Raw genomic sequence first — 20128 nt, forward strand, 5'->3', positions numbered from 1 at the left:
GGCTTAAAAAACTGCACCAAAAGTAAGTGTGAATCCAGCCTTATGCAGCTTCCATCTACATATAGAAGTGATTGAGGGGTTGCCAGCTTGTTCAGTGGGTGGGAGGTGATAAGAAGCCTGAGAATTTCCTAAGCTGCAAAAATAGGCAATGCTGTGTTTACAGGCAGCTGATTGGCTGGATGTACCTCAGATGTTGATTGGTGCTTCAAAATGTGCTGGGATTTCTTACTTTGATAAAATGAGTTGTCTTCTTTGAACAATGCTTCTTTATCAGAAGAATTCCCCAACAATAAGTTGATCATCACAAGGTATCTCGATGTTGGGATCCCCAATGATCAACTGTTATCTGTGGGGGAGGCTGGTAGCAAGTTTCAATTCCCCCACAGCACCACCGCAGGAAAAATGGAGCATTACATGGTTGCCATTGAAATCAATGGCTTTTTTTTATTTAATGCATGGATTTGCCAGGTACTCCAGTCTGGCTAATAGACAAGGTTCCTGATTGAGTGAGTGATTTCTTCTCTATTAATTTGGAAATCATCAGAGCCATGTGCAGGAAGGCTGTATGTAGGCACTGCGGCCCTGTACTATGGAGCCATAGGCACTGTTTCTAGTGTAGAATATTTCCGTAATAAGGTATCCGATGGAGCATGCCAAGGTTTTTTTTTTTACAATAGGACCCCAAAGAAGTCTATAGAAACCATAGAGGCTATACAAAGCTAGAACATGCTAATGAGCACGAGACCTATAATCAAACAAATCAAATCAGACAATCTCTGTGAAATATCTTGGCGCTATACATGGAACAGGAAATAAAATAATAAGTACAGCTACAGCCTAAAAACACATTAAGGCTCTGCTGCCCATACCAGCTAGTCACATTGGCATGGATTAGTATAGTAAGCAAGAGCAGAATATGTAGCCTAGGGCAGTGTTACCCTGCCAGTGGCTCTGGACCCACCTGCCTATGGCTTCCTAATTGGTGGCAACTCTAAATACTATTGGCACCAAGTATGCCATAATGTTCCTGAAACTTGACCCTAGGATAAAAAACCATATCATTGGGAATTAACACTATGAATCATCGTATCATATCATAAAAATACCACTTTTTATATTTAAAATTGCGTCACAAGCAAGAAATGGTTGTGGAACTCTGGCATACCGTATAGAATTGACATTAAATAATGCGGACATTGTTATCATAATCAAAAACTCTGCAACACAACTCACTCACATAGAGGCCAAGTCCAGTATAGATCCAATAGTATGTTTTTATTTCTATATCACAGTAAAACAGAACATTATATATATGGACAGACACATTTTGACACAGTATGTCACAGGCCAGGTGTGTATACAGCTCTATTCCACAATTTCACTCCCACACCATCATCCAAAGCATTCTGCCAAAGTCTTAATTCTTTAGTTGTGGCTTATTGGCCTACTTACTGACATAGGCTGATAGCATTTTCCAGATGATATACTGCAATGTTAAGCTGATTCTGCTTCTTTATAACGCGATCATTTAGCCCATACAAATCTAAAATACCTTGTACATTTGGTCCCATAGAGATTCTTTGATAACTGAGAATAAAACATAATTATTAAAACATTTATATATACTGGCCTCATGAAGCCACTTGATCAAATCAGATCCAGCCAAGCAACATTATGAGAAACGAAGGGTAATTTTCATATACAAGTGCTTGCCAAGCAAAACGATGGAATTTTGAGAGGGGTTGTCAAATTAACCCTTTCATGTACAGGGGGGTCCCTTTTTGTGAGCTGCGGATCTGAACCATCTGTTTCTCATCCCTTATAGAACACATAGAAAATAGGGAACGGTGACTAACAGAGCAAGGGCAAATCTCAAAACAGCCTGGCTTACAATGCAAGATATAATATTATATCCACTGATAAAATATTACCCCAATTATGTACATGGAAGCGGCACTGTGAAAAATTAGATCCTTTAGAATGATATGTCACTGCTCCCTCCCACGGAGATTGACCCTGTTCTTTTGTGATTCGGCCTGTTGTATAAACTTTATTTGCTTGCGGCTAGGTCAAATGAACCATACTGCACTTTCCTGCCATATTAAAAAGCCCAACCCACCCAGTTTGTAGAGACCCTGTAATTATAACCCCATGCCCACCCAGTTACCCAGGCCTATTTTCCCCACCACCCATACTCCCCAGCTGTCCCAGAGATCTGAGATAGCTAGGATCTGAAGTCCTTGGCTCGGCTCTCTCTGGGAGATGGATTTGCTCACACTGAATTACTGGGGTACTGTGTCCAGCCCACCTCCTTGTATGTTGCCAGTACATGACTGTATATGTGGCTCCGTAATTTGCTCCAAGCTAGCTGTGCTTCCGGGGTGAAATCTTTGGCTAACGCTTCTGCAATGATCTCCAGCATCACCCCAGTCAGGATCTAGTGCAGAGAACAAGAAGCCAATATTAGAGAGATATAACAAAGAACCATTAAACTATTATACAATGTATATATTCACCAATGGGCAATTCATGTACAACCATGCGACTATTACATTACACGTCATGATATTCCTTCAGCAGCCTGCACATGTGTTTGGGTAGCTTATATAATAATGTCATTTTAACCTATTTGCTAGAATTAGCTAGTCCTGTTGGGGGCATCAGATTTGTTATGCTGTTTTTTTTTTTTTGTTTTTTTTTTATAATACAGTTTAGATCCAATTCAGAGAGTAACAGGAAAACACAAGTCCAAATCCATCAGGAAACGACTTTAGCCATGTCAGCTCTGTGCTGAAAGACAGATGCCAGGAACTAAGACCGTAATTGTCATTTCCTTTAATTGCGCAGAATTAAGAGATGAATCCATGCAGCTTCACGATACTGATCATATCCAGGGGATACTTTGTCTAAAGTCTCATTTTCCTTGTGCAAAAGTAACAAAGTCTTGTTGTAAAATGCTGTTCTCCTAATCAGCGGAATTAGGACCTACATATGGTTCTTGGCGCCCCAGCTGTTGGCACCTACCTGCAAATACAACTATTTTCCAATGACACCAGGGATAGCATTCATGACCACAGGATCAGAACCATATTACTGGCAGTTGACGCCAGGCTAAAACCATTTTGGCAACTGTTATTTAGTTATTGGTTGTAAATTGTTAATCAACGTAATATTTATTATTTTTTCTTCAATACTTAGACCATTTTCTATGGTTACATTTTACTGCCCATATTATAGCCACAAGACCTGGACCTCCGCTGTTCTGCTGAACTGAACGTAGATCATTCTAGACCCCTATTAAAGTTACGGTGAGCTGGACTAGAAAATGCAGCCAAACCGGTCTAAACTGGCCTTTTAGCAAATTTCCAGAAACCACCCTAAGTCATTTGCCTCAGTATATGTGAGGCAATTACCCAATAATCAGTTTTTTACTAGTGGTTTAGTAGTCTGTACTTTATTATCATTCTGCCTTGTAATAGAAACCTGTTCTCCATGAACTGACTTCCTGGTGAGCCTGTGTTGGGCTTGTGTTTATTCACAGAAGCCAATCTGAAGAGGAGGAGCTTCAGTAGGGAGCAAGAGAGCAGTAGCCTAAACCAATGATAAGGAACGAGGTGGATCTTTGGACTACTTCAGACCTGTAGCTTAGCTGTACTCGTATATCACAGCTGTGCCCTATTGGTGCTAAAAAGCAGGCAACGAGCAGGAACAGAAGACAATCCATAGCAAATAAGCATCACCTATAGACACAGGCTTATAAGCTCACAGATAGACATCTGCTTTAATGTGGTTTAACACCCCCAGGTATGTTTTAACAAAAAAAAATAATAACAAAATTAAGGTTGAAGACCTTGGCAGGCTTTTGACTTTTGTATAGGTCTTTATATGGGAATGATTTTTGTACTGCTAATGTCTGATGCTCTGAATGTACAAAAAAATATGCATTTTGGAGTATTTTCATTTTTTCCCTCTTAAGAGATTTTTAAACTATGCATTCATAAGCTGTACAATGTCTCTTTACGACAGTACCAGGAAGTTTGTGGGTTGAACTTGTCCAAAATTGGCGATGACATTTGCTTACAGCAAATTGATTTTTAGAATAATTATTAAGAGCCGTAACGCCTAAGATAAAAATCACCTATAAATATAAGACCTTGAATTTTCCTCTTCTGTCAAGTTGATAAAATTATTAGCATTTCTTGAAATCTGGGACATGGTCATAACAATTAATTTGGTGGCTTTTACAGCTTCCACTGGATTTCTCATGCAGCCTTCCCGGACTCCTAAATAGCCAATCCACCTAGGAAAGCAATAACCAATACTGACTCCAATATCTCTGCCTAGTCAGATATGTATTTCAAGAGTCCGATCTAGCTGGGTGACAACCTGTGTGGGGACCTATAATAGTTGCTATACTAGATGTCACCTAGCTTTCAGAAAAATAGATATAACTAATAGGTGGCAGTCTGGCAGAAAATAATTTTTAACCCCTTCTCAGAGGGAGATGACTCAAGTCAATAACTTATATTTACAGGTCGTTTCAGTTCTGGTTTATTACTGCTGCGACACTTTACATTTTAAGCAAACGTCCACACTTCTTATACAAAATTAGCAGATGACAACCGATCTCTTTTATAGGTTATCATAACCTTGTGCTTGTTACTCAGACCACTGAATATATCCTTGTTTAAAGAGTAGATTCACTGTCACTATAACCTGTTTGTGTATCTCGTGCCTTATACTCTATTCACATCCAAAATGCATTTAAAACAATGCCGATGTCCTACTTGTGGTAGCAGAATTTTAAAAGCAGCTATGAATGTTTATGGAGAAAAGGACAAAATGTCAAGATAAACTTGACTACATCTGTAAGTAAAGCTGCATTTCAGAGGATTGGGGTAGACAATCAGTGTAGACAGTCTTTATCAACCACTTACCTTAAAGAATACAGGGTCCACCTTATGTTTCACTGCATGGCTTTTCCCCACAATAGCCAGGACTGTGGCCACTTTTTCTGGATCCGCAAGGTTTTCAACCACACTGTTGACAGCTCCTACTACCCTCAGGCCATGCTTGCGCAATTGAACACTGCGCTCCATCTCAAGGGGGTCTTCCATGTCCTTAAACTGGCTAAAGTACTTCTTGGCAGATGGAAAGTTGACAAAGAACCTTTATTTTAGAGGTCAGGAAAAGGACAAAGGGGAGAGAAATGGGGAGAATCAGACTTAAGTGCAAAATAATAAAACACGTAAAAATAAAACTGCCAAAGCTTAGAACTAACAAACACTAAGCATTGGCAGGACTTTCTAGCTAACATCTATAAATTGTGGTGTCTTCCATATGAAAATTACAATGCATAGTCCTGTGCGATATTGGGGAACCTTATTCTCCCACTGTCTAATTTATAGGGCTTTCTGGTTCTGCAGTTCAAAACTATCTACATCCAAAAAGCAAAAGTAAGCTCTGATCATACTCATTCCAGTTTACTTTACTATCCTATTAAAAATTATAGGGGTTGTCTCATTAGTTGTAACATACTTTTTAAATTAATGCCAACACGGCAATATGCTGTTATGCCCAGGGGAAGCTGCCACTGGCCACTCATTTTTTAAAAATGTAATATCACATGGCGATCACTCTAATAAATTGACAACCATGCAATACAGGGGCAGGCTAGGTCTACCAGAACGAGAACCACTTTGTCTCGACATGCGGCAAATGTGGGCCAGAGGACACCTGTTTTCCTAATATATGGGGATTCCAGATTTCAGACCCCCCTCATTAGATATGCCATAAACATTTCATATGGAAACACCCCTTTAGTGAAGTTGCCCTACCTTCCTGTTCCCGCTACTTGTATAAAGAGCTGGAGAAAAAGGAAAAAACGGCGCTACATAGGGTGAGGATGATTGGTTAAAAGGGAACAGCTGTTCATCCGTTAAAAAGGTTCACCTTGTTGTGTTGTGCTAATATATAGGCACAACAATATGTTTAGTAATGTGAAGATGCTGCTGGTGCCGGATTCCCCTTTGTGGACGATTCCCACTCCACTAGGTTGCTTTTTAAATGTGCAGGATAAATCCAAACCGGACTCCTTGTCCAGTGTAAAAATAATTGATTTCTCTGGTGCGAACTTCACTGACACAAAAGGAAATTCAGATCATTTAAAAGGTTTATATTCTGTCTCAAACAGGACAACGCGTTTCAGGGTACAATAGAGACATGGCACTTTTTGTTTACGTTAAATGTTTGCGTGTTGTCTCTGTGCATCACATGTCTTTGTTGACCTAAAGAAGGAGTCCATTGTACCGTTGTCTTCCTTTTTGCCTTGGACCAGGAGTCAAGTGTGAATTTATCCTGCACATTTCACTACTGGTATAAGGCCATGTTGCGGAGCCTCCAGAGGATTGACATGCAAATCGGCCATTTTCTTCTGTTTTTTTTATACAGACATGCAGTACTGTAGATCAAATCCCTGACATGACACCTTAGAAGCCTAGGAGCCGATACCTTACACCTGTTACGTGACTATATTTATGCATAAGGGTGCAGTTACACTCGATAAATTTTGTTGCAGAAATTTTCTGTGACTGAAAATCAGTTCCATTCACCTGAATGGAACTTGCACAAATCCATACACCTGGTGCAGAAACAACCACATTCAGATGGATGGAACTCCTTTTCAGTCGCAAAAAAAGTTCTGTTACATGTGACTGCATCCTAGGGGCCCAGAGTCTGAATTTCCAAACCATGACCTTCCCTGAGGGTCAGTGGCATAGCTGTAGGGGTTGCAGTTGCCCATGGCCCCCCCGCACCACGACTATTAACAGTTACTACAGTAACTGGGCCCTATGTCGTTTTTGATAGGTAACTACATGAGCCCCCATAACTACATTAACTACTTCATGTTCTTAGTCTCCTCGCTCCTGTATTTCAGTATAGTTACGTTTACAATACAGAAAATTGTTGCTACTACTATTTAAATGTGCAAACAATTGAGTATTTGGGGGATTTCTACATGATCGCCCACACATTGGTTGTCAAATCACTAAAGCTGGCCCCATATATAGAAGTTCCCCCCTGTTGTGATATTTTTCATTTTCGGGTCTTCAAAGAGTCTTCATTCTATCATATGGAAACAATTTTCCACGGAGATAATCTTTCCCATCATATCCTTGAATTTCTACTGGAATAGAATTCCATGTGTTAAGACCAATGGCAATATATATATGTGTGTGTGTGTGTGTGTGTGTGTGTGTGTGTGTGTGTGTGTGTGTGTGTGTGTGTATATATATATATATATATATATACACACACACACACTACCGTTCAAAAGTTTGGGGTCACCCAGACAATTTTGTGTTTTCCATGAAAACTCACACTTATATTTATCAAATGAGTTGCAAAATGACTAGAAAATATAGTCAAGACATTGACAAGGTTAGAAATAATGATCTTTTTTATTTTAAATAATTTCTCCTTCAAACTTTGCTTTTGTCAAAGAATGCTCCATTTGCAGCAATTACAGCATTGCAGACCTTTGGCATTCTAGCTGTTAATTTGCTGAGGTAATCGGGAGAAATTTCACCCCATGCTTCCAGAAGGCCCTCCCACAAGTTGGATTGGCTTGATGGGCACTTCTTGCGTACCATACGGTCAAGCTGCTCCCACAATGGCTCTATGGGGTTGAGATCTGGTGACTGCGCTAGCCACTCCATTACAGATAGACTACCAGCTGCCTGCTTCTTCCCTAAATAGTTCTTGCATAATTTGGAGGTGTGCTTTGGGTCATTGTCCTGTTGTAGGATGAAATTGGCTCCAATTAAACGCTGTCCACAGGGTATGGCATGGCGTTGGAAAATGGAATGATAGCCTTCCTTATTCAAAATGCCTTTTACCTTGTACAAATCTCCCACTTTACCAGCACCAAAGCAACCCCAGACCATCACATTACCTCCACCATGCTTGACAGATGGCGTCAGGCACTCTTCCAGCATCTTTTCAGTTGTTCTGCGTCTCACAAATGTTCTTCTGTGTGATCCAAACACCTCAAACTTTGATTTGTCTGTCAATAACACTTTTTTCCAATCTTCCTCTGTCCAATGTCTGTGTGCTTTTGCCCATATTAATCTTTTCCTTTTATTAGCCAGGCTCAGATATGGCTTTTTCTTTGCCACTCTGCCCTGAAGGCCAGCATCCCGGAGTCGCCTCTTCATTGTAGACGTTGACACTGGCGTTTTGCGGGTACTATTTAATGAAGCTGCCAGTTAAGGACCTGTGAGGCGTCTATTTCTCAAACTAGAGACTCTAATGTACTTGTCTTGTTGCTCAGTTGTGCAGCGGGGCCTCCCACTTCTCTTTCTACTCTGGTTAGAGCCTGTTTGTGCTGTCCTCTGAAGGGAGTAGTACACACCGTTGTAGGAAATCTTCAGTTTCTTGGCAATTTCTCTCATGGAATAGCCTTCATTTCTAAGAACAAGAATAGACTGCCGAGTTTCACATGAAAGCTCTCTTTTTCTCGCCATTTGAGAGTTTAATCGAACCCACAAATGTAATGCTCCAGATTCTCAACTAGCTCAAAGGAAGGTCAGTTTTATAGCTCCTCTAAACAGCAAAACTGTTTACAGCGGCGCTAACATAATTGCACAAGGGTTTTCAAGTGTTTTCTAATCATCCCTTAGCCTTCTAACACTGTTAGCAAACACAATGTACCATTAGAACACTGGAGTGATGGTTGCTGGAAATGGGCCTCTATACACCTATGTAGATATTGCATTAAAAACCAGACGTTTGTAGCTAGAATAGTCATTTACCACATTAACAATGTACCAATTTTACCACAAAAACAGTGTATTTCTGATTAATTTAATGTTATCTTCATTGAAAAAACTGCTTTTCTTTCAAAAATAAGGACATTTCTAAGTGACCCTAAACTTTTGAACGGTAGTGTATATATGCAATAATCATCGTAATTACATGTCGGCACAGTCAAGTGAATGGATTAGTGTCATCCAGCATCTGAGGAGGACCAGCAAAGCTACAGGGGGCCTAGAAATAAAGACCCCTGTCACCTAAGCAGACAATGGCGCATTGTAGGGGGCCCTGTTACAGATTTTACATTGAGGTCCAGGACAATGGCTAGGTGAGTATTCTTATTTTTCATTTTCTCAAGGCTATTTTCACACGGCAGTATTTTGTTCAGTATTTTGCATCAGTGTTTGAAAGCCAAAACAAGCAGACGGTCCAAAAGAAGAAAGCTGTAAATCAACACTTTTTTTCATTTTATGTTCCACTTTTGGTCTTGGCTTTCATATACCAATGCAAAATACTGACCGAAATACTGCCGTGTAAAAATGAAATAAACCGATAATGTTTAACTTCGTATTGTCCAGTCGGAAGACCAGAAAGACATTCTTAATGCACATAGTCGAGTCAGTAATAAATCTCATTAACAATCTGTGTTCTGTACTGGAACAGCTATATAGCCTGCAGATATATTGTAAAAACGCTTTCATAAAAATGCACTAAACGATGCAAATGGAAAACTAATAAAAGTTCCATGTACAGTAAATGTCAGTGGCTATAAGAGTTGTCATGCTACATATCATCTGTGTATAGAAACCACATAATGGCTGAGCTATAGTCACAGCCCGCAAATACAAACGTAAATAATAGTAAAAACGCAAGTTATAATGTTGCTACAACACAAATGCATGAAGTTGTACATTCATATCTTGTGAGCTGTATAGTTGACCATCAACACATTAATAATGTGAATAAATCATGGATATTCCTGATGGGGGTATATTTATATACATAGCTGCTTTCAAAATTCTCCTAATTACCATTGGAAACTGACAGCAGTTTATCACCAGTCCGCTGTCAGACATGTGACTTAACGACTTAACGTGTATAGTGCTTATATACATAATGGTAATTGTTAATGATCCAGCCAGAAATTTGCATGTTACCTAAATGTCCAGGTTTGATTAACTGAAATGTTTCTGTTCATTACAGATGGATTTGCTTTTGATTAAATGATTAGTAGCGTTAAATCGGCTACTATAAAAGATAATGCATGTAAAGCAACGCATCTAAGGCTAAAGGCCCTTTTACACCGGCCGATGCAGCGAGCGCCGATTAGTGAGACATCATTGATCGGCGCTCGTTTGCTCCTGTCACACGGAGCTATGGATGGGGACGAGCGGTCGTTACGCCGATTGGCATGAATTGACCTTTGCGGGAGCCTATTATAGACGCTCTATACTACTGACCGAGTGGAAGTTGTGGTTTGATGGCTCAATCAGCTCTGTTCCCTCATCCTTTCTTTATCTAATGACTTTCCTTCTGGAGAACTCACATTGGTTTAGATATTGTAAATACGTATTCATTTTATCTCTAACCTTTAACTGTTTACTCAAAGGATTTCTTCTCTACGGAGTATATTGTATGTATTTGTTCCTACTGACATTTGCCATACACATAGTGACTATGTTGTATTATGATCCCTTTTACCTGTCCCCTCCCTATGTCAATATCAATGCCTTCACAAAGGTGTTCAGTATTGGATTATTGACTTGCTTTTGTATTATAAAAAAATTTCTATAAAAATTGAGTGGAAAAAAAATACGTCATCTATACGTCGCCATTGACTTCAATACAAATAAAAACGTATGCGTGTGGTATATGATTTGGAAAATACTTAAAAGCGTAGTAGACTACGCTTTTCAGGACATGGGAAAAAAAAGGATAGAACATAAGCACACAAAACGTATGCACAAGCTCCACCATTAGGGCGTTCGTCCTGACCATAGAAATCAATGTACACGCTTTGGCGCACGTTTTGACAGTTTTTTTCATGTCAAAACGTGCACGTCACACGTACAGTAAAAACTATATGTGAACTTAGGGCCTGTTCACATCAGTATTCGCTTTCCGTTGATGGGTTCCGTCTGAGCTTGCCGTCGGGGGAACCCATCAACGGAAAGGCAAATGGAAACCATGGCTTCTGTATGCATTACCATTGATTTCAATGGTAATGCTTCTGTTGCTAATGGGTCCGTTTGGCTCTGTAGCGGTTGTGTTGTTTTGACAGAATCAATAGCGCAGTCGACTTTCCATAAAAATATGGAAACCCTACGAAACTGAGGCAGACGGAAACCATTTGCAACGGAAGCATTCCCATTGAAATCAATGGTAATGCAAACGGCAGCCATGGCTTTAGTTTGCCTTTCCGTTGATGGGTTCCTCCAAAGGAAAGCTCAGACGGAACCCATCAACGGAAAGCGAATGCTGATGTCAACAGGCCCTTAGCCTAAGCTGCCACAATGAACTGATGTCTGGTAACAGGGGTAACAGGATAGAAGTAAACACAATGTTACTCATCAGTGCAACATAAGTAAAACCGTATTTACAAAGTTACTTATTTGTAGATTTTTGAGCATTGAATTAAAGGGCTTTTCCAGGGATACAACATTTTTGTAGTAATACTCTGTCAAAATTAAATAAAATTCCTTATATGCATTCTGCCAAAAATCGGAACGCATTTGTTCCTATTAACCCTACCTCTGACCGGCCGGAGGTCTGCTTTTCATCTTAGTTTTTTTTTTTTTTGCTTCGACACGCTCGTGTACGAGCGTTATTATGCAGACAGACCTGTGTTCATACCTCACTGAGTATCGACACAGGTCTGGCATTGAAGCATAAGCAAAGAATGAACGGCGGAGGCTGTGGACCAATAGGTTGCCTCTAACCCGGGTATACGTCAGGAGTCCAGGGTTTAAGGCATCCTATTGGTCCACAGCCTCAATGCCCGCCCCGTTCAATTCTTTGCTTACGCCTCAATGTCTGCCCCATTTTCTTCATGGTCATGAAATTCCTCAGTGCTCGTGCACTGCCCGCCCCGAAAATTTAGTGTACCTGGAAAACCCCTTTAAGCAGTACATGCCAAATGGAGTATTTTTAAATCATTTAAATGTATCAGGGGATTGATGTTTAACCACTTCATTACTGGAAGGTTTACTCCCTTCATTACAGAGCTTATTTTGGCTGAATATTTTTCGTTTTTAGACCTTCGCATTAGAGAGCCATAACTTATTTTTCATCTACGTAGATGTACCAGAACTTCCTTGGTGCATGATGAGTTGTATTTTGCAATGGCACCAATTTGGAAAAAAACTGCAATTCTGCCATTGTTTTATGCGTTTTTTGAATTTATGCCATTTAATGTCCGGCATTATTAACATGTTACCTTTATTCTATACGATAACGGTGATATTAAATATGTATATATTTTTTTTATGTGTTCACTTTTGCACAACAATAGCATATTTCATGGGCAAAATTTTTTTTATGTGGCTTTATAGCAAGAGCCATAACTTTATTTTTATTTTTCCATCAATGTAGTCTTATGTGGGCTTGTTTTTGCGGGATGAGTCTTATATTTTTAATAGAACCATTTTGAAGCACATATACATTGATTAACGTCTATAAAAATTTTTGGATGGGGGAACGGAAAAAGAAACTATTTTGCCAACGTTTTTTATTTTATTTTTATTATTTTACATTATTTATGGAAAATAAAACCACTTTTTATGAAAAAGTTTAACTTTTTTTTTTTTTTTTATAAACTTTAACTTTATTAAAGAATTTGCCTCTAATTATTTCCGTCCCACTAGGGAACTTTACAATGCAATCTACTAATCGCTTTCATAATGCTTTGGTATAGTCAGTATACCAAAGCACTATTCCCTGTCAGTAATAAACTGAAAGGCAATCTATTAGGCCGAGCCTTTGACATGGTCTAATAGGCATATGCAAAGGCGTAGCTAGGTTCTCCTGCACCCGGGGCAAAGATTCAGATTGGCGCCTCCCCAACTTATTTCCCAACATCTCCTTCCCCCTCGCCATGTTTGCTTTCTCTAGCAATCAATGCGGTGTAATTTTTTTTCACAATTTTTGTTAATTTAACTCGAGCATAAAAGCATTTCTACATTTTACAAGCTATATGGTTATATAAGGTTTATATAACATAAAAATAAATTAAAGAGGCGACACACAGCCCTCTGTAGATAGCGCCACACACAGCCCCTGTCTTGTATATAACACCACACAGTACCCTCTTGTAGATAGTGCCACACACAGCCCCATGTAGAAAGCTCCACACATAGTTCCCCTTGTAGATAGCTCCACACACAGCCCCCCCATTGTAGATAGCGCCACACAGCCCCCATTGTAGATAACGCCACACAACCCCTCCTAAATAGCCCCCCTTGTAGATAGTGCCACATGCAGCCCCCTTGTGAAGAGTGCCACACACAGCCCCTCTTTTGTAGATAGCGCCACACAGCCCCCCTTGTAGATAGCTCCACACAGCCCCCCTTTTAGATAGTGCCACACAGCCCCCATTGTATATAGCGCCACACAGAACCCCTTGTAAATAGCGCAACACAGCCCCCCTTGTATATAGCGCAACATAGCCCCCATCTTGTAAAAAGTGCTATACAGCCCCCCTTGTATATAGTGCCACACAGCCCCCCTTGTATATAGTGCCACACAGCCTCCTCTTGTAAATAGTGCCACACTGCTTTCCTTGTAAATAGCGCCACACTGCTCCTACTCATAAACAGTGCCACACAGCCCTCCCTTGTAAACCGCTTCACACAGCACCCCTTGTAGATAGCGCCACACACAGCCCCCCTTGTAAATAGCGCCACATAGCCCCCCTTGTAGATAGTGCCACACACAGCCCGCTGCCCCCCTTGTAGATAGAGACACACTCCCCCCTTGTAAATAGCACCATACTCCTCCCCTTGTAGATAGTGCCACACACAGCCTGCTGCCCCCCTTGTAAATTGCACCACACTCCCACCCCCTTGTAAATAGCACCACACTCCCATCCCCTTGTAAATAGTGTCACACTCCCATCCCCTTGTAAATAGTGTCACACTCCCATCCCCTTGTAAATAGCGCCACACTCCCCCCCCCCCCCCCTTTGTAAATAGCGCCACACACCCCCCCTTTGTAAATAGCGCCACACACCCCCCCTTTGTAAATAGCGCCACACACCCCCCTTTGTAAATAGCACCACAAACCCCCCCTTTGTAAATAGCGCCACACACCCCCCCTTTGTAAATAGCGCCACACACCCCCCCTTTGTAAATAGAGCCACACACCCCCCCTTTGTAAATAGAGCCACACACCCCCCTTTGTAAATAGAGCCACACTCCCCCCTTTGTAAATAGAGCCACACTCCCCCCTTTGTAAATAGAGCCACACTTCTCCCCTTGTAATTAGCGCCACACTGTAAACAGAGTGGAGAGTGGTAGACTACCGCTACCACTTTCCGGTCTGCCTGATGTGACACACTGGAGGAGCCGAGGAGGTCATGCGGCGCAGGCAGCGGCAGAGTTCCTTCTGACTAGGGTCGGTGACAGTCCGGGAGTGGACCAGTCCAGTCACCTGACCTGAGTCATCTGATCTCCTGTCACTGGTCAGGTGACTGGACTGGTCCACACCCGGGCCATCACAGACCCCAGTCAGAACTTCTGGCTCTTCCTAAAGCTGATCCCTGCTGCAGGTGTCCGCCCCCTCTTCCCTACCACCTAGTTGTGCCCGGGGCACATGCCCCCCCTAGCTACACCCCTGGGCATATGGCTATGGCAGTCCTGGGCCCTTTTTATTAGGTCCTGGGCTTCCACTACTACTCATGTGTTACTTTTTAAGTAGCAAACAGCAAAAAACAATCACTGATCATAAAGATTTCCAAAATATTTTCACTGTTTACATTTTTTTTCTTTAATAATGTGAAGATATTGACTCATTATCTGATTTTTAAGGGTTTGTATTAAATTAGAAAGAGTTCTGCTTTGTTCACAAAAAAACAGTGTTTTTTTTTTTTTTACATGGCCTGTGTCTAGTATTGCAGCTTAACCCCATTCACTTGTATTGGGCTGATGTAATGATGGGGGTAAGGAAACAGACAAGTGAGCCCTAATCTACCCGCCACTCAGTCCCTGCCTACTTGCAACGACCCGCCCTAGGCGACGGGGTACAACTGGGCGACGGTCCCTACGCTCAATAAGTGCCCGACAGACAAACAGACAAGGGTACACAGAAGCAAGGGAAAAGGGGCAGTTGCCCACGGCAACACCGTGAGCAACAAGAGTGGTGAACGAGCCGAGTCAAACCAGGAGTGTACGAGGTACCAAACGCAGAGCAGGAGAGTAGTGAACAAGCCGAGTCAAACCAGGAGTGTACGAGGTACCAAACGCAGAGCAGGAGAGTAGTCAGTAAGCCAGGGTCGATATGAAGCAGGGTCACATGGTTAAAGAAGCTGCAGCAGGGCCAGGAAACAAAACAAGAATCACAAGCAAGGAGGAACAGGAAAGGCAGGTATAAATAGACAGAGGGTGGGAGCTAGCTCCATCTGGCCAGGCTGTGATAGGCTCTCCCACTCCTAAGCCTGCCAGGAGTGGTGGAAGATGGAGTCAGTCTCACAGACATAGAAGCAGGTGCAGACTGATTACCTATGGGTGTGGATACAGAAGCTGTGCCTGGCAGATCCTTAATAGCTGAGCTGCAATACCAGACAAAACTTATGGTCAAGAGTGGCACTGTTCCTGGGGGAAAAAAAATCCCTTTTTTATCATTTCATACAAACCCTTTAAAATAGTATCCGGTATTTTCATGTCAACATGTGAAAGATTAATCCGTAATAATCTCTGCAAACAAGTGATCTGTAGTCAACTGCAATAATCACTATCGTCGTAGCTGAAATTATTTCGATATGTAAAGAAATTTTGTGAAACGCTAGTCATTTTCAGTCATCAGCAAAGGAATGAATGGTCTCCTAATGTAAGTCTCCAATCTGGAGAAAGAAGTTGTTTGCATCTTATTTAAAAAAAATGCTATTTTTAGTACAATTGTACTCTTTCTAGTAATCATAACCCGAGTCAGAGCTTTGAATAATTACAACATGTAAATCCAACATGTTTATGGCCTGCGAATGTTGAGCTGGACCTTTTGAAGGGACAACAAATTATAATCTTCGGAGGAATGAGCCAACAAAAAGACTCCATGTGGGCTTAAAGGGTTTGTCTCATAAAAACAACCTTTGTCCATGTAATTTATAATCCGCTTTACTCCTTTAATAGTCTAATTAAAATGAGCATTTCTAATTAGTATATAAATAAAACATGCCATGGCTATCCCAGATATTTAAGATCTATAACAAGATGCATATGTCTTAAGGCCATTTTACATGGGCAAATTATCGGGCAAATGATCATTCTTAGAACGCTTGTTGGCAATAATTACCCTGTGTAAATAGGGCAGCGATCAGCAGATGAACGAGCAAACGCTCGATCATCTGCTTTGTTATAACGTTTTAAAAAAGGGAAAAATTATTGTTGTCGGCCGCACATCTCCCTGAGTAAACAGGGGGACATGCTGCCGACATGATGATAATGTATGGGGACGAGCGATCGGAGTAACGACCACTCGTCCCCATCCATACCTCCGTGTGACCGGAGCAAACAAGCGTTGATCAACAATCTAGTTGCACTGGCAAAAATTGGCTGGTGTAAGAGGATCTTTAGTTTAAAATAGAATTTGACATCTGTTTGTAAGGGTTGTAGGACACATGGAAGTAGTTTGTTGTCCAAATAGAACATCTGCTTCTAGCAAACCTTGACTGGGCAGAGTCCATAAATTTAAACTTTTCAAAGATCCCAATGTCTATTGTCACTGACATAACAGCATTAAAGCTGTTTCCAATTGGCCTCAGGTTGGGAAGAATTCCTATGTGACACTTCAAAGGTCCTAAAACACATTAATATTAAAAAGTAATATGTACACTGGATATAAAGAAGTTTACACAACCAGAGGTTATTAGTTTGTAAATCAAAATAAAACATAATTAATAGTTGATTAGCATAACATTGCCATCAATTAATAAAATTAACCCCATAGTTAGATTTTCTTAAGATTAGAACACTCATTGTAAAAGGGGCATACACAGGGAAATATTTTCGATGATATGAATTTTTTTTTCCATGGAAAATTATTGACATCATGGGAAATATCATACCTTTGCATTCAAGGAAATACGTACCATATGGCAGCCTATGGGGCTTTTGGAGACAGGTGGCCCTGCCCTCGTTGGTCCCATCCCTTTTACTATCATATGGCCAGAACCAGAGGAATTGCATTGTTTGCAAACAAGGGGGTGGTGAATCGGCTCAAGAGTCGTGGAAAGGGCGTGAAGGGAGAAACAAACACCATAATGAGGAGCACTATTGGATCTTTGCTATGAGGCCCCCTATCTTCTATGTATGCAACTACCCACATGCATTTTTATCCATAATTGTAGTGTTTACCGTTAACAATTCAAAATGAACCCCTTAGTGACCACCAATAAGCCTTTTCACGGCGGTCACTAGGCTGCTGTGAAAAGGCAGTGGCCTAGCCTAAGACCCCCTTAGTCTAAGTCCTGCACGGATGTCCCGTGCAGGCTGGAGCGGGTGCTCGGCTGTCTCATGACAGCCGGGCTTCTGCTTCAACGGTAGAGATCGAAGTTTACTTTGATCGCGGCCGTTTAACACCTTAAGGGAGGGAGAGAGCTCCGTCTGTCACTCATCGGTGGCCCCGAAAACGCGATCGCGCAGGGGCGTAGCTAGCGGGGGCAGGCGGGGGGTGCCAGGGTCCATGACGGTGGCCTGCTGCCTCTCAGAGGGTGGCGGTGCCACTGAACCAGCTGCCACCACCCCCTCCTGCACTATAGGCGATGAATGGACGGCTACATTCTGTTCCCGGCCATTCATATGCCTATTAGGACGTGCCAGAGGCATGGCCTAATAGATTGCCTGTCCGTTTTAAACTGACAGGCAATAATGCTTTGGTATGCTATGTATACCAAAGCATTATATCTGTGATCAAGAGATCGCATTGTGAAGTCCCCTAGTGGGAATTAATGTGAAATAAAAAATATTCATAAAAATTACAGTTGAAAAAACAAACAAACATTTTTTCCATTAAAAAATGGTTTTATTTAGTAAAAGTGTAAAAAAATAATAAAAGTACACATATGGTATCACCGTGACCATAATGACCCAAACAATAAAGGTAACATGTAAGTTAAACCGTAAGGTGAACGGCGTAAAGAATTGCTCATTTGTTCCATTGCCCCCCCAAAAAAGTATAAATAAAAGTTGATCAATAAGTCCCATGTACCCCCAAAAAAGTACCAATGAAAACTACGTCTCGTTCCGCAAAAAACAAGCCCTCATATCACTACATTGACTGAATACCGACCCATAGAACAAAGGTAACATGTTATTTACTCTGCACGGTGAACAGCATACATTTAAAACGCATAGAACAATGGCGGAATTGCTGTTTTTTTTCTATTCCCTCTTAAAAAAGTTAATTAAAGGTAATAAATTATATGTACCTCTAAATGGCGCCATTAAAAAATACAACTAATCCCGCGAAAAAAAAAGTCCTCATACAGCTAAGTCGACAGTAAAATAAAAAAGTTATAGCTCTTTAAATGCGACGATGGAAAAATGAAAAAAATTGCTTGGTCATTAAGACCTAAAATAGGCTGGTCACTAAGGGGTTAAAAATGTAACCATGAAAGATAAGTGCTCGTAATGATTAATCGGACTTCTATCAGCTGGATTTAGTCGTTCGTACCATTGATAAAATGATTCTGAATATTAATTGAAAAATAATTTGTATTGTTTAGCAGGTTTATGATTTTCTTTGACATTTTCGTAGTTGCAGCTGACTAGAAAATAAATGACCCTAGAACTTTTCTAATGATCTAAAAATGATCCTAGAACTTTACAAGTGCAGGGGAAATGTAGTATTACATGGTAGCCTTTCAGATAAATCTCTGTCCACCAGAGCGGGAGCGGCTCTTAAAGGACCACCCTTTATGACCACCCTAATAGGGCATATGAACTAGGGTTCTCTTCATGTGACAACCGTCTTAACCAACTTTTAGCATTATAACATATAGACAAAGTCGGCCATCGTTCATAATTCCCTCATTAATCTGCTTGTTCGCTTCTGCCAACCATGCACATTGTTTCAATGGAGCAAGAGGATCAAAAGCTGCTTGATACTTTTGGTTGCACTTATCTCCAAATAAACATACAAAAATTGGATGGAAAAAATACATTCTGTTAGATCTGACACTGTAAAGGATCTGCCAGGCACTACGTCTGTGGATACTCCCAGGATTAATCAGTCGACACCTGAGGCCAGACCTCTTAGACTGACACCGGCTCCCACCAATCAGGGTGGCAGGCTCAGGAGTGGGAGAGCCTATCGCGGCCTGGTCAGTCGGAGTTAGCTCCGCCCCCTGTCCATTTATACCTGCCGTTTTCTCTTCCTCATTGCTTGTTATTCTTCCTGGTTTCCTGGCCCCACTGCTGCCTTGCTCCAGCCTGCTTCTGCCGTGCTTCTGCCTTGCTTCAGTTCCCGCTTATCCTGCTTTGCTCTGCCAATGGCTTGCTTCCTGCTCCGTGCTCTGCGTTGGTATACTCCATTACATCCTGATCCTGACTGGCTCGTTCACCACTCCGTTTCCTCACGGTGTTCCGTGGGCTACTGCCCCTTCCCTTGCTTGTTCCCTGTTTGTATCCCCTTGCACTTAGTCAGCGTAGGGACCGCCACCAAGTTGTACCCCGTCGCCTAGGGCGGGTCGTTGCAAGTAGGCAGGGACAGGGCGGTGGGTAGATTAGGGCTCACTTGTTCCCTTCACCTCCTTCCTGCCATAACATACACGTTCAAAATGAGACAACAAAAATGTAATACCTATGGCCAGTTTTAGGAATGGTTTACAAAAAATCTGTGGAATGACCAAGAAGGCTTTGCATGGAAGAACCCTTCTCAATTTGATGTAGTTTGAACTTTTTAGTTGCAATTGCAAAGTCCATGTGAACAAAATTTAAGTTGGTTTCAAGGTGACATAGAGATAACACAAGATCTATCCTGATCTCTGTCTTTAGAAAAACATTATTGGGGCAATTTAGTAAGACTGGCGTTTGAAACTATATTAATACGATTATTAGTAGTAAGAATAGTTGGAGTAACATGTGAAACATTTATTAAGAGGCAA

General features: G+C 41.3%; 1 protein-coding gene across 1 annotated transcript in view; it reads right to left on the reverse strand.

The window, feature by feature from the left end:
- Nucleotides 1-1256: 1256 nt before the first annotated feature.
- The window catches only part of CYGB (cytoglobin), a 29097-nt gene continuing 10225 nt past the window's right edge, over nt 1257-20128 (reverse strand). The window contains exons 2-3 of the mRNA XM_075845491.1: nt 4938-5169; nt 1257-2437 (exon numbers count right to left, since the gene is read on the reverse strand). Coding sequence (XP_075701606.1) covers nt 2273-2437; nt 4938-5169 — 397 coding nt within the window. The 3' untranslated portion in view covers nt 1257-2272. The remainder of the gene's footprint in view (nt 2438-4937; nt 5170-20128) is intronic.

Source organism: Rhinoderma darwinii, chromosome 13 (genome assembly GCF_050947455.1).
Source record: "Rhinoderma darwinii isolate aRhiDar2 chromosome 13, aRhiDar2.hap1, whole genome shotgun sequence".
Lineage (NCBI taxonomy): Eukaryota > Metazoa > Chordata > Amphibia > Anura > Rhinodermatidae > Rhinoderma > Rhinoderma darwinii.